Source organism: Neomonachus schauinslandi, chromosome 7 (assembly GCF_002201575.2).
Source record: "Neomonachus schauinslandi chromosome 7, ASM220157v2, whole genome shotgun sequence".
NCBI classification, from domain to species: Eukaryota; Metazoa; Chordata; class Mammalia; order Carnivora; family Phocidae; genus Neomonachus; species Neomonachus schauinslandi.
In genome coordinates, this window is record NC_058409.1 from 86,082,648 (window position 1) to 86,095,181 (window position 12,534).

Genomic DNA, 12,534 nt, shown 5'->3' on the forward strand with positions numbered 1-12,534 from the left:
CCCCCTCCTGCTGGGCAGGTCCCAAGCTGGAGGCCCTAGGCGAGGATCAGGTCAGGGCTATTGGTGGGGCCCGGGGCTTGGGTGGCCCCTCCCCAACTCCTCCCTCTTTGCTTGGGTTCCTTTTTCACGTTCAGTAACTGTTTTTTGGAAAGCACAAACTTCTGTAACGGGTCGTGCTCATGTCTGTTAATAAAGAAATCCAGATCCCTTCAGGCCTGCTGCTCCGGGCCTCCAGGGGCGGATCTGGGGTGTGCCGCCTGCCCTGATCCCGATTCCCAACTCTTCCCACCTCCAAGGTCACCGGGGCTGCCTTCACTGTGAGGGAAGTTAGGGTCTGGGGCTCCCAGGGGAACCAGCCTATGAAGTTAGGTTCTGCACCCTCAGGCCAGTTTGTAGTCAAAAGGCGCACTCAGGTTCTGTCCCACCAAGGCCCAGGCACGCCTGGCTACCAGAACCTTGGGCGCAAGCAGTGGGTGTCCCCTCCGCTTGTACCAAACCAGATCACACACCTTTATTATCCTCAAAATGTAACAAACGGGGGAAGAAAACCCCCCCCCCCCCCCCCCGCAGTCCAAGGGAAGCATTTAAAAAGCCCCGCAGTCAGGCCATGAGTCCGCGGGTGGGGCCCGGAACGCCCCTCTATACGGCTGTAGTCCTCCCGAACAAGGGGATGGAGACCGGCAGACGCCAAGCTCCATGCTCCAGCGGCTCGCGGCTGCTGAGCTCCGAGTCGGTCCAGCTGGGGAAGACCCGGCGGCCACGGTCCGCTTGCAGACAGAGCGCAGGGCAGGGTGGCGCGGGCCGTGGAGCGCTGGGCAGGTGCAGCGCCGACGTGTAGCCCCGGTCCAGGAAGAGCGGCTTGTAGCTGGGCGGCGGCTGCTCCTGTTTCTCCGCGCTGTCGCGGCGGCTCAGAAAGGGTGTGACGATCTTACGGTAGAGGCCGCGCGTGTCCGTGAGCACCTCACTGTAGGGCGGCGGCGGCTCGGCCATCAGCACCGCCTCTTCATAGCACGGTGGCTTGGACATGTCCGATTCCGCTGCAGAGTGGGAAGCGATCCGAGGGGTGAGGCCACCCGTCCCCGGCCTCCTGCGGAGGCCTTGGCCAGCCGCCAACCCCAGGCCCAGCCCGCTCCCTCCAAGGTTCTCGGGGAGGCTGTCCACTGGAAGCCTCGCTGGTCAGCAGTGGTCCCGCCCACCCTTAGTGGCCCGCGTTGCCCCGGGCAGAGGTCAGGACTCACCTTGGCGCGGGTAGCTCCAAGGCCGCGGCGGCACGGAGAGGTGCGCCGGCGGCGGGTGCGGAAGCGCGTGGTGGTGTGCGTGCGGGTGTGCGTGTGGTTGCGCCGGCCCGTGGTGCAGCAGCGGGTGAACGTGCACGTGCTGATGCGCGTGCGCCGGCGCCTCGAGGCGGCCGCGCTGCGGTGGTGGCGGCGGTGCCAAGCCTGGGGGGCTCCCGGCGAGGCTGCCCTCAAGCTCCAGGGGCTCCAGCTCGAGGGCGCGCAGGTTCTGCTCACGTAGTCGCTCCTCCTGGCGCCGTTTGAGGCGGCGGCGCAGGAAGCTGCAGAAGCAGCAGAGTAGGACGATGAGACCCCAGATGAGCCAGAAACCGGCGAAGCACGTGAGGAACGTGTAGGTGCCCTGGGACATAACCATGGCGGCGGCGGGGCGGCGGGTCCTCGGCTGCTTCACTGGACACTGGGCTCCTCTACGTGACCCCGGGCCCGCGCCACGCTCCCAGGCGCCGCCAGCGTCACTCGGGGACCCGCGGCCGGGGGCTGCCCGCGACGGGGCTCAAGTTGTGCTCGCGCCGGCGGGGGACAGCAGCAGCGGCGCCCGCTCCTTCCCATGGCGCCGGTGGGCGCGCGGGCCGGCCTCACCCGGGGCCGCGCGGGACCTGTAGGACAGACACAGGGCGCGGTGAAGGCGCGCTGCAGTCCCGGACGACTTCCCTGCCCGCGCCGGTGCCCTGCGCAGTTCCGGGGAAGCCTCCTCTGCGGGAACCCCCACCGGGGGGGGGGGCGGTGACGTCACCGAGGACGATGACGTCACACCTCGAGGTTTCCCCCGGTAGGGTTTTCCCGGATCTGAGACCCGGCAGCCGCCGCTGCGGAGCCGAGGGGACTCCAGGCGGGCCAGCAGAGGGCGTGCGAAAGTCAGACTCAGCCTCAGTGCGCAGGGGAGGTTCGCCACCCCAGAAGGTACCCCAGTTCGGAAAGGGTTGCAGAGGCCAGTGGATAGATCCCCCGAGACGCTGAAGAGGCGTCTCGGGGCGGTTGCTGCGCGGCCGGGAAAGGGTGGCCCACCTCCTACAGCCCCACAAGCCGCCCACCGACGCCCAGCTTCAGCCCAGTGCATGCGCCTGGCAGCCCCAGGCGCTCTAGGCCTTGTACCCGCTCCTACCCCTGGCCGCCCAAAGCATGGAACATCCAGGCCCGCACTGCGGCCTCCTGGCTGTCGCCGCTCTCGTAGAGGGGGCTCAGGCGGGGTCGTTCCTGCTGTTACTGCGTGCCACTGGCCTGCCTTTGTCTGCACCGCCAGGCGTGGGCCGTTCCCTCTTCCTTTCCTCTAGGCGCCTCCGCCTGTCAGATCCCAGCTCCGTCTCCGTTTCCCCAGCCTCCTACCAATTTGCAGCCCCGCTTGGCCCTACCCTTCTAGCTCCTGTGCGCGGTATGGCTTCCTCTCAATTCCTTTCCGTTTCTGCAGAGGGTAGGAGAAGTAGCTCGTTTGCTACTGTATCACCTGGTCTCTCATCACTCCAGATGGGCACGTCTAGTTCTGCCTCCTCCTCTCCACAGCCAGGGTTTAGAGGGGAACCTTGCATCCTAAGAGGTATGTAGGAGGGAGCCCTGACTGCCGAGTGACGGGTGGCAGGCGACTGTTCACCACCCCCACAGAACAGAAGTGTGCCCTTCTTGAATGCCTTCTAACTACCCAGGGCTTTCACATACAACCCTTTGGGATAACTACAGTTATTCCTATTTTACAGATGAGGGAGGGGGGGAAAGCAATTAGCTGTGTAAATGGCAGATGGCAGTGCCTTAATCTGAACCCAAGCCTGGCCACAAAACCCTAACCGGGGTGGGAGGGTGCTGCTGCTTGAGCTACTCTGTGGGCCTCTTCCAAGAGCCCCATGGACCCCCCCACACCCACTTCCTCAGCATGTCCAACGCGCACACACATTTAGCTCTGGGGCCACGGTGGGCCTGAGCCCCAAGCAGGGGGCTCCACATCAAGCTGTCTCAGACTGTTCTGACAGCAAGCTGGGCCAGAGGAAGCCTGGCTTCTGACAGGAAGCCAGGCCAGAGGCCACCCCACACTTCTCCCCAGATGGCTCCTGTCTGATTCTGTGGCTGCCTTGTGCCATGTGCCACTTGGTCCCCGTGCCAGTCCCTTTCTCCTGGGCCTATGTTCCAGAACAGACAATGGCAAGAACAATAGTTCCACCCGCCCCCTCCACAACCCTACCATGAGGCTGCCATGGTGACGCAGCCCAGATAAAAACACGATGCTGCCAGTCACTGGGAGTTAATTAAATCTGTTGTTCTCCTTTTCCTGAGCCCACAGGAATTTTCAGGAATGCTCTGAGGAAGCTGGCACTAAATAAGGGGCCCCTTGGCCTGCACAGCAGGAACAGCTTCAGATCAGAAAAGGTACTTCTGGGGCTGGAGGTGATGGAGTTTAGCTGAATTAGAAATAGAAATACCTGCCAAGAACTGTCTACTGCATGTCAGGCCTTGTTCTAGGCCCTTTCCATTCAGAATTTCATGTGATATGTAACACCACCTGCTCAGCGGGGGCCCATTTGATAGATGAGGAGACAAGCTCAGACAGAGAAATGACCTGCCCCAGGTCACACAGCTAATAAGGGGAGGAGCTAGGATTTAGCCTGAGTCTGAATCCAGAGTCTGTCAAAATACCTTCCCTTATGTGGCCACTGGAATGTAGACGAAGAGCCCGGTGCGTGTGAGCACCTGGTACGTGAGGACTTGGCAGCCATAGAGACACTGGGCCAACTGGCCAAGTTGGAGCCAAAACACACTTTCCTGTTGCTTCCCAACAAGACCCTGGCACTTCCGGCCACCAGCCCTCAACTCAAGAGTAGGAAAAGGCAATAGGGTAGAGAAACAGGATGGCAGCTCCAAGGTTAACAAGGAATAAAGGACAGACTCTGGCGTGAGGGGCCCAGCTCAGCTGACTGGGCATTAGGGTGCATGGCAGCAGGCCACACCCAAGACCCCTGAGGTGCCAATATGGCTCCTCAGCCAGGAGGCAGGAACCATTGCCGTATTTTACAGATTAGGCCGCTGCAGGTCCGAGAGGAAGGCTCTCTGATGTCACACTGGTGCCAATACCCAGTTTGAGTGGGCAGGGGTTTGATGCTAAACACTCCGTCCTGGGCTGCTACTTCACTCAGTGGTGCTCTGGGAGGCCCAGAGAGCATGGATCCTGCCTGAGGCCTCCCTCCTGCCTTTGTCTAGCCCACAGGAGTTGCTCAGTACATCTCATCTAATCCACAGTAGGTGCTCGATACATAAATGTCAAGAGAGTCATTCAAACCTTCCCAGATGCTCTTCCTGACAGGCCAGGCTTCTCTAAGCTTCCTCCATGCTTCTTTGCATGCTCCTGCCTGTCTGAGGAGCCCTTCCGTACAGACCCTGCCTGCAGCCATACAGCTTCCCCATCCCCTCCAGACTGTCCAGGGCAAATGCTGCACCTGTCCAGTTCCAACTGTGTGCTAGGGCTGGTGCCCCCACATGGACTCCTCCTTAAGTCTGCCATTCTATGATTTGTTTCTTCATTCTCTTTTCTTACCTTCTTGCAGGTTATCTGAACATTTTTTAGGATTCCATCTTGATTTATTTGTAGAATTTGTGAGTGTATTGCTTTGTATGGTTTTCTTAGGCCATGCACTCACTGGGAGTATAGCAGGAGGACAAAAAACGAGACCCCAGGAGGTGACTATCTTAAGCCCTATGATGCCAGTTTCCTTGTCAGTGACCATGGTGAAAACTGAGCTAGTTCATGCAAAGGATTTGGAGATGCCCAACATTAGTGCTGCTGATGGTGGCTTCTGAGCTGGGGACGCCGAGATGTGTGTATCCTTAAGGCACTCTGCCTGAGGGCTGGACATCACAAATCATTCTCAGGCATCCTACAAACTACGTTAGCATTCCTCACATTTGACAGATGAGAGCACTTGGCTCACAGGGATTCGGTGGTCCCCCAAGGTCACACAGATTTCTTATTCTGGGGCCTGGCACACTGCTGGGGGCACCTACCACATTGCTCCTCTGCATGATGAATCCCAGCACTCCAGTCTTAGACCCCAAAGATCTATTGGATCCTTTATCTCAGTAAAGGGCCCACTATTCACTCCATCCACTAAATCCTGTTCTCTTTACAGGACGCCTGGGTGGCTCAGTCGGTTAGGCATCCAACTCTCGATTTCGGTTCAGGTCATGATCTCAGGGTCATGAGATCGAGCCCTGCGTCAGGCTCTGAGCTCAGTGTGGAGTCTGCTTGAGATTCCCTCTTTCCCTCTGCCCCTCCCCCTGCTCACGCTCTCTCTCTAAAATAAATAAAATCTTTAAAATAAAAAAAAAAGTACGGGCGCCTGGGTGGCTCAGACAATTAAGCGTTTGCCTTCGGCCCAGGTCATGATCCCAGGGTCCTGGGATCAAGCCCCACATCGGGCTCCCTGCTTAGCGGGGAGCCCGCTTCTCCCTCTCCCTCTGCCTGCCACTGCCCCGGCTTGTAGTCTCTCTCTCTCTGTCAAATAAATAAAATCTAAAAAAAAAAAAGTAAATCCTGTTCTTTTTACCCTCAGTGCACTGTGCCTTCATCTGTCTACTTCCTTTGGTCCCCCTGCCACCGCCTTGGCCAAGCCACCATCATCTCTCACCTGGGCCCCTATTGCCATGCTGTGCCCCTGCCCAGCCTACCACTTTCCACATTGCCCATTTCCCCCAGGCCCCCTCCTGCCTGAACGCTCTGGCAACTCCCCACCGTTTCAGGAGGCAGCCCGGCTCTTTAAGACAGTCTGGATGGGTGCCTCTCAACCTTGAATGAGCAGCAGAGCCACAGGGAGGGCTCGTTAAAACAGAGTGCTGGGCTCTGCTCCCAGTGTTTGCTTCAGTAGGTCTGGGGTTGGACCCGAGAGTTTGCATTTCTAACAAATTCCCAGCAGATACTGATGTTGTGTTCTAGAGAGCACACTTTGAGAACTGACCTAGATCAATGGCTTCTGGGATGAGTTCCTGCCAAGGCCTCTTCAGCCTTACCTCTCAGTGCCCTTCCCTCTGCAACCAGCCCATGTTCCCGTCCTAGCTGCTGAGAGTCCTGCTTTCTTCCCCCGAGGGGCCTGCAACACAGCCTCAAAGCTCTTGCCCCCACACTTACTACTCAGCTTCATGGCCTCACTGTCACTTTGCTAGACAAGTCAGCTCCAGGCCGCCTCACTGCCCAGGCTTGGATGGGAAGCCCAGGGATAGGACAGTATGCTCCGGCTGTCTGTGTGCACCTCCAGAGGTTGCATCTGTCTTGTCATCTGGCATGCAGCAGCTCCAAAACCACTTGTTGGGTAACTGGAGCTGCCCACTTCCCCGTTTGGTCTTTTAGCCGTCGGACAGGGAACACCTCTAGAGCTGGGTCTGCATCCCACTCACTCCTAGGAAATGTCAGCCATTCACCAAAAAGTCACTGAGAGAGAAGCCATCACCCAGCTCTTGGCCCTCGCAGGGTGGTTTACAAACGAGATGAGGATCCATACATCCATGTGAATAAAAGGAAATGGAGGCATATGTCAGGGGCTCTGCAGTGGACAGAGGGAACCCCAGACAGCAGGGGCTCCAGGTCATAAGGTTCCCTGGATATAAGGCCAGAGCTGCTGGTCAAGTGAAGGGACAGGGACTCAGACCAGGGGACAGCAGAGGGAGGGGAAATGTGGTGTACAGAGTGAGGATGGGGTGGGAGAAGTTACTGCTACCCTGTCCTGCATGCCCAGCGCATGCCAGGCCCACTGCTGGCCTCTTCACATTCAGTCTCTCAGTGACACCCAGCAGGTGGCTCCTGCCAGCCCCACTGTCCAGAGAAGGAGCTGGGGCAGTTCAGGCCCACACAGGCAGGTGGTTGTGACGCCCAGGTGACTGCAAAGCCCACTGTCCTGGCAGGAAGGGCATTTCAGGCAGGCCCTGGTAACAACTTTACACTCCTCCCACACCAAGACACATGAACTGAGGCCAGAGAGGGCTGCCGCCAGTCGGCCAGGCATAGAGCTGACCAGAGTCTCATTTCCAGCTAGGCCAAGGTACTGGCCTGGCACGCTTGCCTACAGGTAGCGCCTCTGTGACCCCACCCTGGCACCGGCCCAGGAACCCGGAGCTTGGAAACTGCGAACAGGACAACAGGGACTGGGGTCTCAAGAGAGCTTGTAGGCAGAGAGGCCCTATGGGGCTCAGTGTCTACTGTATTCCTATCTGTCCTTCCAAGGGAGTTGGCCACACCTCGGGGGCTGGGGGGAGAGGAGGACGGCCTCTCTGAGAGGCAGCGTGGTGTAACACACAGAGCACTGAAGGGAGAGCCCAGGGTTTTAATCTTGCTTCTGCCTTGATCAGGCTGTGTGGCCCCATCCCTGCTGTGCCCATGCCTGAGCTGAAGTTTCTTTGCTCGTAAGACAGGGATGATGCGATCGGCCTAGCACTGCCAAGGGAGGAGCAAAACTGATGGAGTGAAAATACTTCAAGACCGGTGTACCCAGCCGCACGTGACAAGCCAATTGCCAGCACTCTGCAGCCTCGAGAGGCTCAGATATGGGAACCAGCCCATGGTGCTACATCAACACAAGCCTGGGAGTGGCCCAGCACAAACTGCCATCACTTTACCACGGACCGGAGGTCATGGCCTTGTGACTCTCAGGATGGACACAGTTCATGGGCATGTTTTGTTGGCCCACAATCAATTTTTTAAAAATATTCTGATTAGTTGCCAAATTTAAAGCCCAGGAGATTTTACATAAAAGTCGGGATTCTTGGCTCATCTTGAAAATTATCTGGTCATTCCAAGTCCACATTCTCACGTAGTGACACAGACTGTCACTGAGTAGCTCCCTGGCCCACTTCACTCATTCCGTTGCTCCCTGGGCCCTAGAGGCATTTGGGTTTCCAGCCCCTGAGCTAGAGTGAGCACCCACAACAGCCAGCACTACACAGACCCATCTTTGCTGAATTCGACCACAGCGAAGGCTGCAAGCTGGTCAGGCCACAGAGCCCCCAAACCAAAAACTAGGGGCTTGGGGGGTTCCCAGGTAACTGAGGTAGCCCTCATTGCTCAGGTTCACCCAGAGAGAGAAAATGGAGGAAGGGAGCCCGTCCAGCAGCATCACAGTCCCATAGAGCATCTGAGTGAGCAAGAATCTAGCTGATTTTGCTAGAAGAAGGAAAGGTGTACTAAGGCTTGAAAGACCTGGGGAATTGCCTCACCGGAAGACTATGAAAGAAAGTTAAGAATGCTCCTCTAGAAGGCCCTCCAGTTCTTTTCTGCCTGGGTCGCAAGAGATGGTGTGTGGCAGGCAGAGCAGCTGTGCCTGCTGAGAAACCGTCACTGGAAACCTAGCTCCACCACTTACTGATCGTGTGACCTTGGGGAAATCATTTTACCTCCCTGAGCCTTGGGAGTCTTCATCTCTAAAATGGGGATAATAAACTTACCTTGTACAACCGTTGAAAGGCTTAGGGGATAATGGACGCAGAACACTCAACACAGGTCTCGCACAGAACAGGGACAGAATGAAAGGAGCCTGTGAATAATTCCAAAGGCACTCCTGCCTGCAGGAGGGGGACTCAAGACTGACTCCGGGCACCACCTATCTAAGGGCATCTTACGCCAAGGCCTCAAATGCCTGGGGTGATGGTCATCCCTGGTGCCCAGGACACCTTCCTGGATGGGAGAGGAAACCCAAGGGTGGTTGTGGTCATTGGAATGTTGAGTCCAAGGTCTGTGATTGGAGGCTGGCGTCTGCTGAGTCAGGTCTGGGACAGCTGGCAGCAGGACCATTTCTCTCCCCAGCACCCTGCCGCTGCCGGCTGGGGGAGGTTGGGAGAGAAGCCAGAGGTCATTTCCTCTGACTCAGCGGCCACTCTCCTCCCAGAGGAGCTCCCCTGGAGGACAGAGCATCTCCATGTGGCGCTGGCCTGCCTGCCAGCCAACCTGCATGCCACCCAGCACAGTCTGGGCTTTGTGCTCAGACAAGAAAGGGACACTTGTGATCCAGACAATGGGCCGGGGCGCTCCCATTTGGCCTGAGCTTCAGCTTCCCTGGCTCAGCAATGTCCTTTCCTCTGCTCCTGCCCACTCTGCTCCCACCACTCCCGGGAGAATGGTGGCTTGGAACACGGAGCAGAAACCCACAACAGGCCCTAGCCGCGGTTTGGCACATGCCCTGGCCATGAGGAGGAGGGATGTGAGCTTCTTTCTTCTCCCCTGGTAAGGAACATCGCCTCTGTGGCACCCAACTCGGGTCAGGCCATTTCCCTGGCGAGAGGTGGTAGTGGTGGGGGGTGGTGTTGGAGTGCAGACGCCGGACCCAGCCTCCAAGCCTCCTCCTCCCGCGGCAGGCCCAAGGGCTGGGCCGCCCCCACGTTTGCAGCCACCCCAGGAGCCCTGCTGCGACGACTGCAGCCACGTGGGAGCCAGCTCGTGCCCACGGGGCCGCTCACCCCCCCCACCCCCATCTTCGACGAGCTGTGGAGGCAGGCACACCCAGACTGGCGAAGTTACCCCCACCTCTCGAGGGGGAGTCCCCGCACCCTCTCTCCCCCTGCGCCCCTAGGCTGCTCGGAGTGGGGGAGGGGTGGGAGGGGGCGTCGCCGCCCCGCAGCCGCGTTGCCGGGGAGCGCAACCCCGTTGCTGTGGCAACCGTTTCCAAGCGAACCGGTGGCGGCTCGCGCCCGGCTTTGGCTCCCTCGCTCACTGGCGCCCTCCCTCTCTCTCCCTCCCTCCCTCCCTCCGGAGTGGGCTGGGGGAGGGGCTGGCCGGGGCGGGGGGTCCGGGGCGGTGACCCGGGGCCAGAGCGCGGAGCTGCCCGCGGGGAGGGGCTCAGCCCAGGATCATCTTCCTCCCGCGCTCCGGGCCCGCCCGGCCCGCCGCCGCCGCGGTACTCACGGGCCCAGGCATCCTCCTCGAGCTCGTCCTCCTGGCTCGGGGCGAGTGGCGCGGGCCCCGCGGACAGAGCCCCCGGCCTGGGGGAGGCGGCGGCGGCGGCACCGGGGAGCTGACTGTGGTAGCGAAGGCGGCAGCGAGCGCTGGGTTGGAGCCGTGGGGCGCGCGCACGGGCGCGTACACGGCGCGTACCAGCCCGGCGTGCGCGCGCGCGCGGCAGCCGGCAGAGGGCCCCCACCCCCAGCCACTCGCCGCCGAGGAGGCTGTCCTGGGAGCCGAAGGCGGAGGACCTGGCACCCACCTGCCGCGCGGAGACTCGCACGCGGGGCGCCGGGCTCACCCTGCACAGGGAATGCACGCGCCACGCCGCACAGCTCCTGGCAACAGGCTGTCCGCAACCGGGCGCACGCAGGCAGACGGGGTGTACACAATCGGCCGAGCACACAGGATGCTCAAGCCAAGCAGCTGAGGTCAAGGACCCTGACACACACACACACACATAGTTCAACCCGGAAAACACACATACACACACGTCCACGCCCCGGTCACATCCTAGGGGGCACTGCACACATGCGGTGGGCAAGGGTTGCAGCAGGCAGGCACCCCAGTGTTGTTACAACTCACCAATACATGGCCCCCTCCCAACTCACGGCCCCTCTCAGTGCGTCCCCAGTGAGCATACATCACCCCATGTCTACTAAGAAATGGCACAGGAAGAACTCAGTGCTGGACCCATAGCCCCGGTCTTCATGGACCCTGCTCATCCCCAGGGAATAGAGGTGAGGCCTAGTAAGGGCCCCACTGTGTAGGCTGAGTCTGAACCTGGCTGTTCATCAGTCTCAATTGGGTTCTCTGTTTCCAGTCCAACTTCTGTATCACACTTACGGTGATCTTCCAAAAACACCCTCCACCACCGTATCAGCTGGGACATTTTGATTTGCAAGTGACAGAACCCCAAAATAAATAGGCTTGAGCCCAAAGGTGTTTGACTCATGTAACAAGGAAGTCCAGATGTAGATTTTATCTGTGATTACAATTGGTTCCAGGTGTCCCAACAATGGTATCGGATATATGTTCTCTCTACTCTGCCTTCTGTTTGCATCATTCTTGAAAATTCCCAGGTGGTGGCAAGGATGACCCCCACGGCTCTAGGCTTATATACTGCCACCCAACCCCAGAACCTCAATTCTTTCCCAATAGTTCTAGCAAGTCCCCCAAAAGAGTCTTTTTGGACTCATTTTGGCTTAGTGTCCATTGTTGAACCAATCCAGTTTCATGCCTGGGGAGGGGATATATGTTCAGCCACCCAGTATCCATTTCCTTTTCTTTGGGTACAAGCACCCTACTTCATCAGGGGGACTCACTGCACGCCATGGGTGCCATCATGCTGGGCCTCTGAACCCAAGTGCCCTGCTCCCCCAGTGCATCCATGGGCAGATTTCCAGCTGGGCCTTTTGGGCTCCTTGGGTTTGCATCAGGCTTAATGATGCGGACACAGACATGGCTGTCGCATCTTGCTCCTGGGGATCATACCCTGATGAGAATGGGGTTTGTGACTAAGACCCTGGAGGTACCCCAGTCCTGGTTCTTCCTATCATGTTCCCCCATATCCTTTTAACACTCTTAGTTGGAGGACAGTTCTGTCACTTGCAACCAAAGATCTCTAACAGCTTCACCTGGGTCACACACTCTAGGTGTATATGTATGCAGGGGGTGCAAACCGGCCCCATCAAAATCACATGGACTGAGACAGAAGGTTCCCCAAAGTAAACATGGGGTGTTTTTTGTACATACTAGGCAGACATCCCAATACAACCAGCTGAAATCCTTTAGGGATGCCCCTGCCTTCTAGATGAGGCCCCGCATCCTTAACATGGCTTTCAAAGCCCTGCATGGCGCTCACGGGCTTTGGCTCCAGTCACTTCCTTCACCCACCCATCACCAACCTCTCCCACCCCAAGCCATCCTAAGCCACTAGAGGCCCTGGATCATCCATCTGGCTCCTCCACCCAGGTACATCTGGTTCTGTTACCCTGGAGTGCTCCAATTCTGAGACTTTTGTGGCCAAGAGGCCTCCCTGCTTGGTGTTGACCTCCAGCCCCACCAGCTCTAGAATCATCTCTGCCACAGTGCCGATCACACTGGGTCTTAACTGTTACCATTTCTGTCTCCCTACCAGACTGAGCTCCAAACTGGTGGGGTCCTTGTCTCCATCAGGGTCCCCAGCTCCCACCACAGAGCTGGACTAACTGTGCTAAGAGTTTTAAAGGGAGCTGAACTGTAGCCAACAAGTTCCCTGGATGCCTACCTAGCCCAAGGGGGAAGCTTGGTGGGAGGTCTTGACCCACCCACAGGCAGAATGCTCCAGGGACCTACTGGTCC

The 12,534-nt window shown here is 58.5% G+C and overlaps 1 protein-coding gene across 1 annotated transcript; it reads right to left on the reverse strand.

Annotated features, from left to right (window-relative positions):
* Positions 1-567: 567 nt before the first annotated feature.
* PRR7 (proline rich 7, synaptic) lies at positions 568-1,752 on the reverse strand. The gene is made up of 2 exons (XM_021698839.1): positions 1,239-1,752; positions 568-1,037 (listed from the first exon to the last, which is right to left on the reverse strand). Exons 1-2 carry the CDS (start codon positions 1,648-1,650, stop codon positions 640-642), a joined length of 810 nt encoding a protein of 269 aa, XP_021554514.1. The 5' UTR covers positions 1,651-1,752; the 3' UTR covers positions 568-639.
* Positions 1,753-12,534: the final 10,782 nt, after the last annotated feature.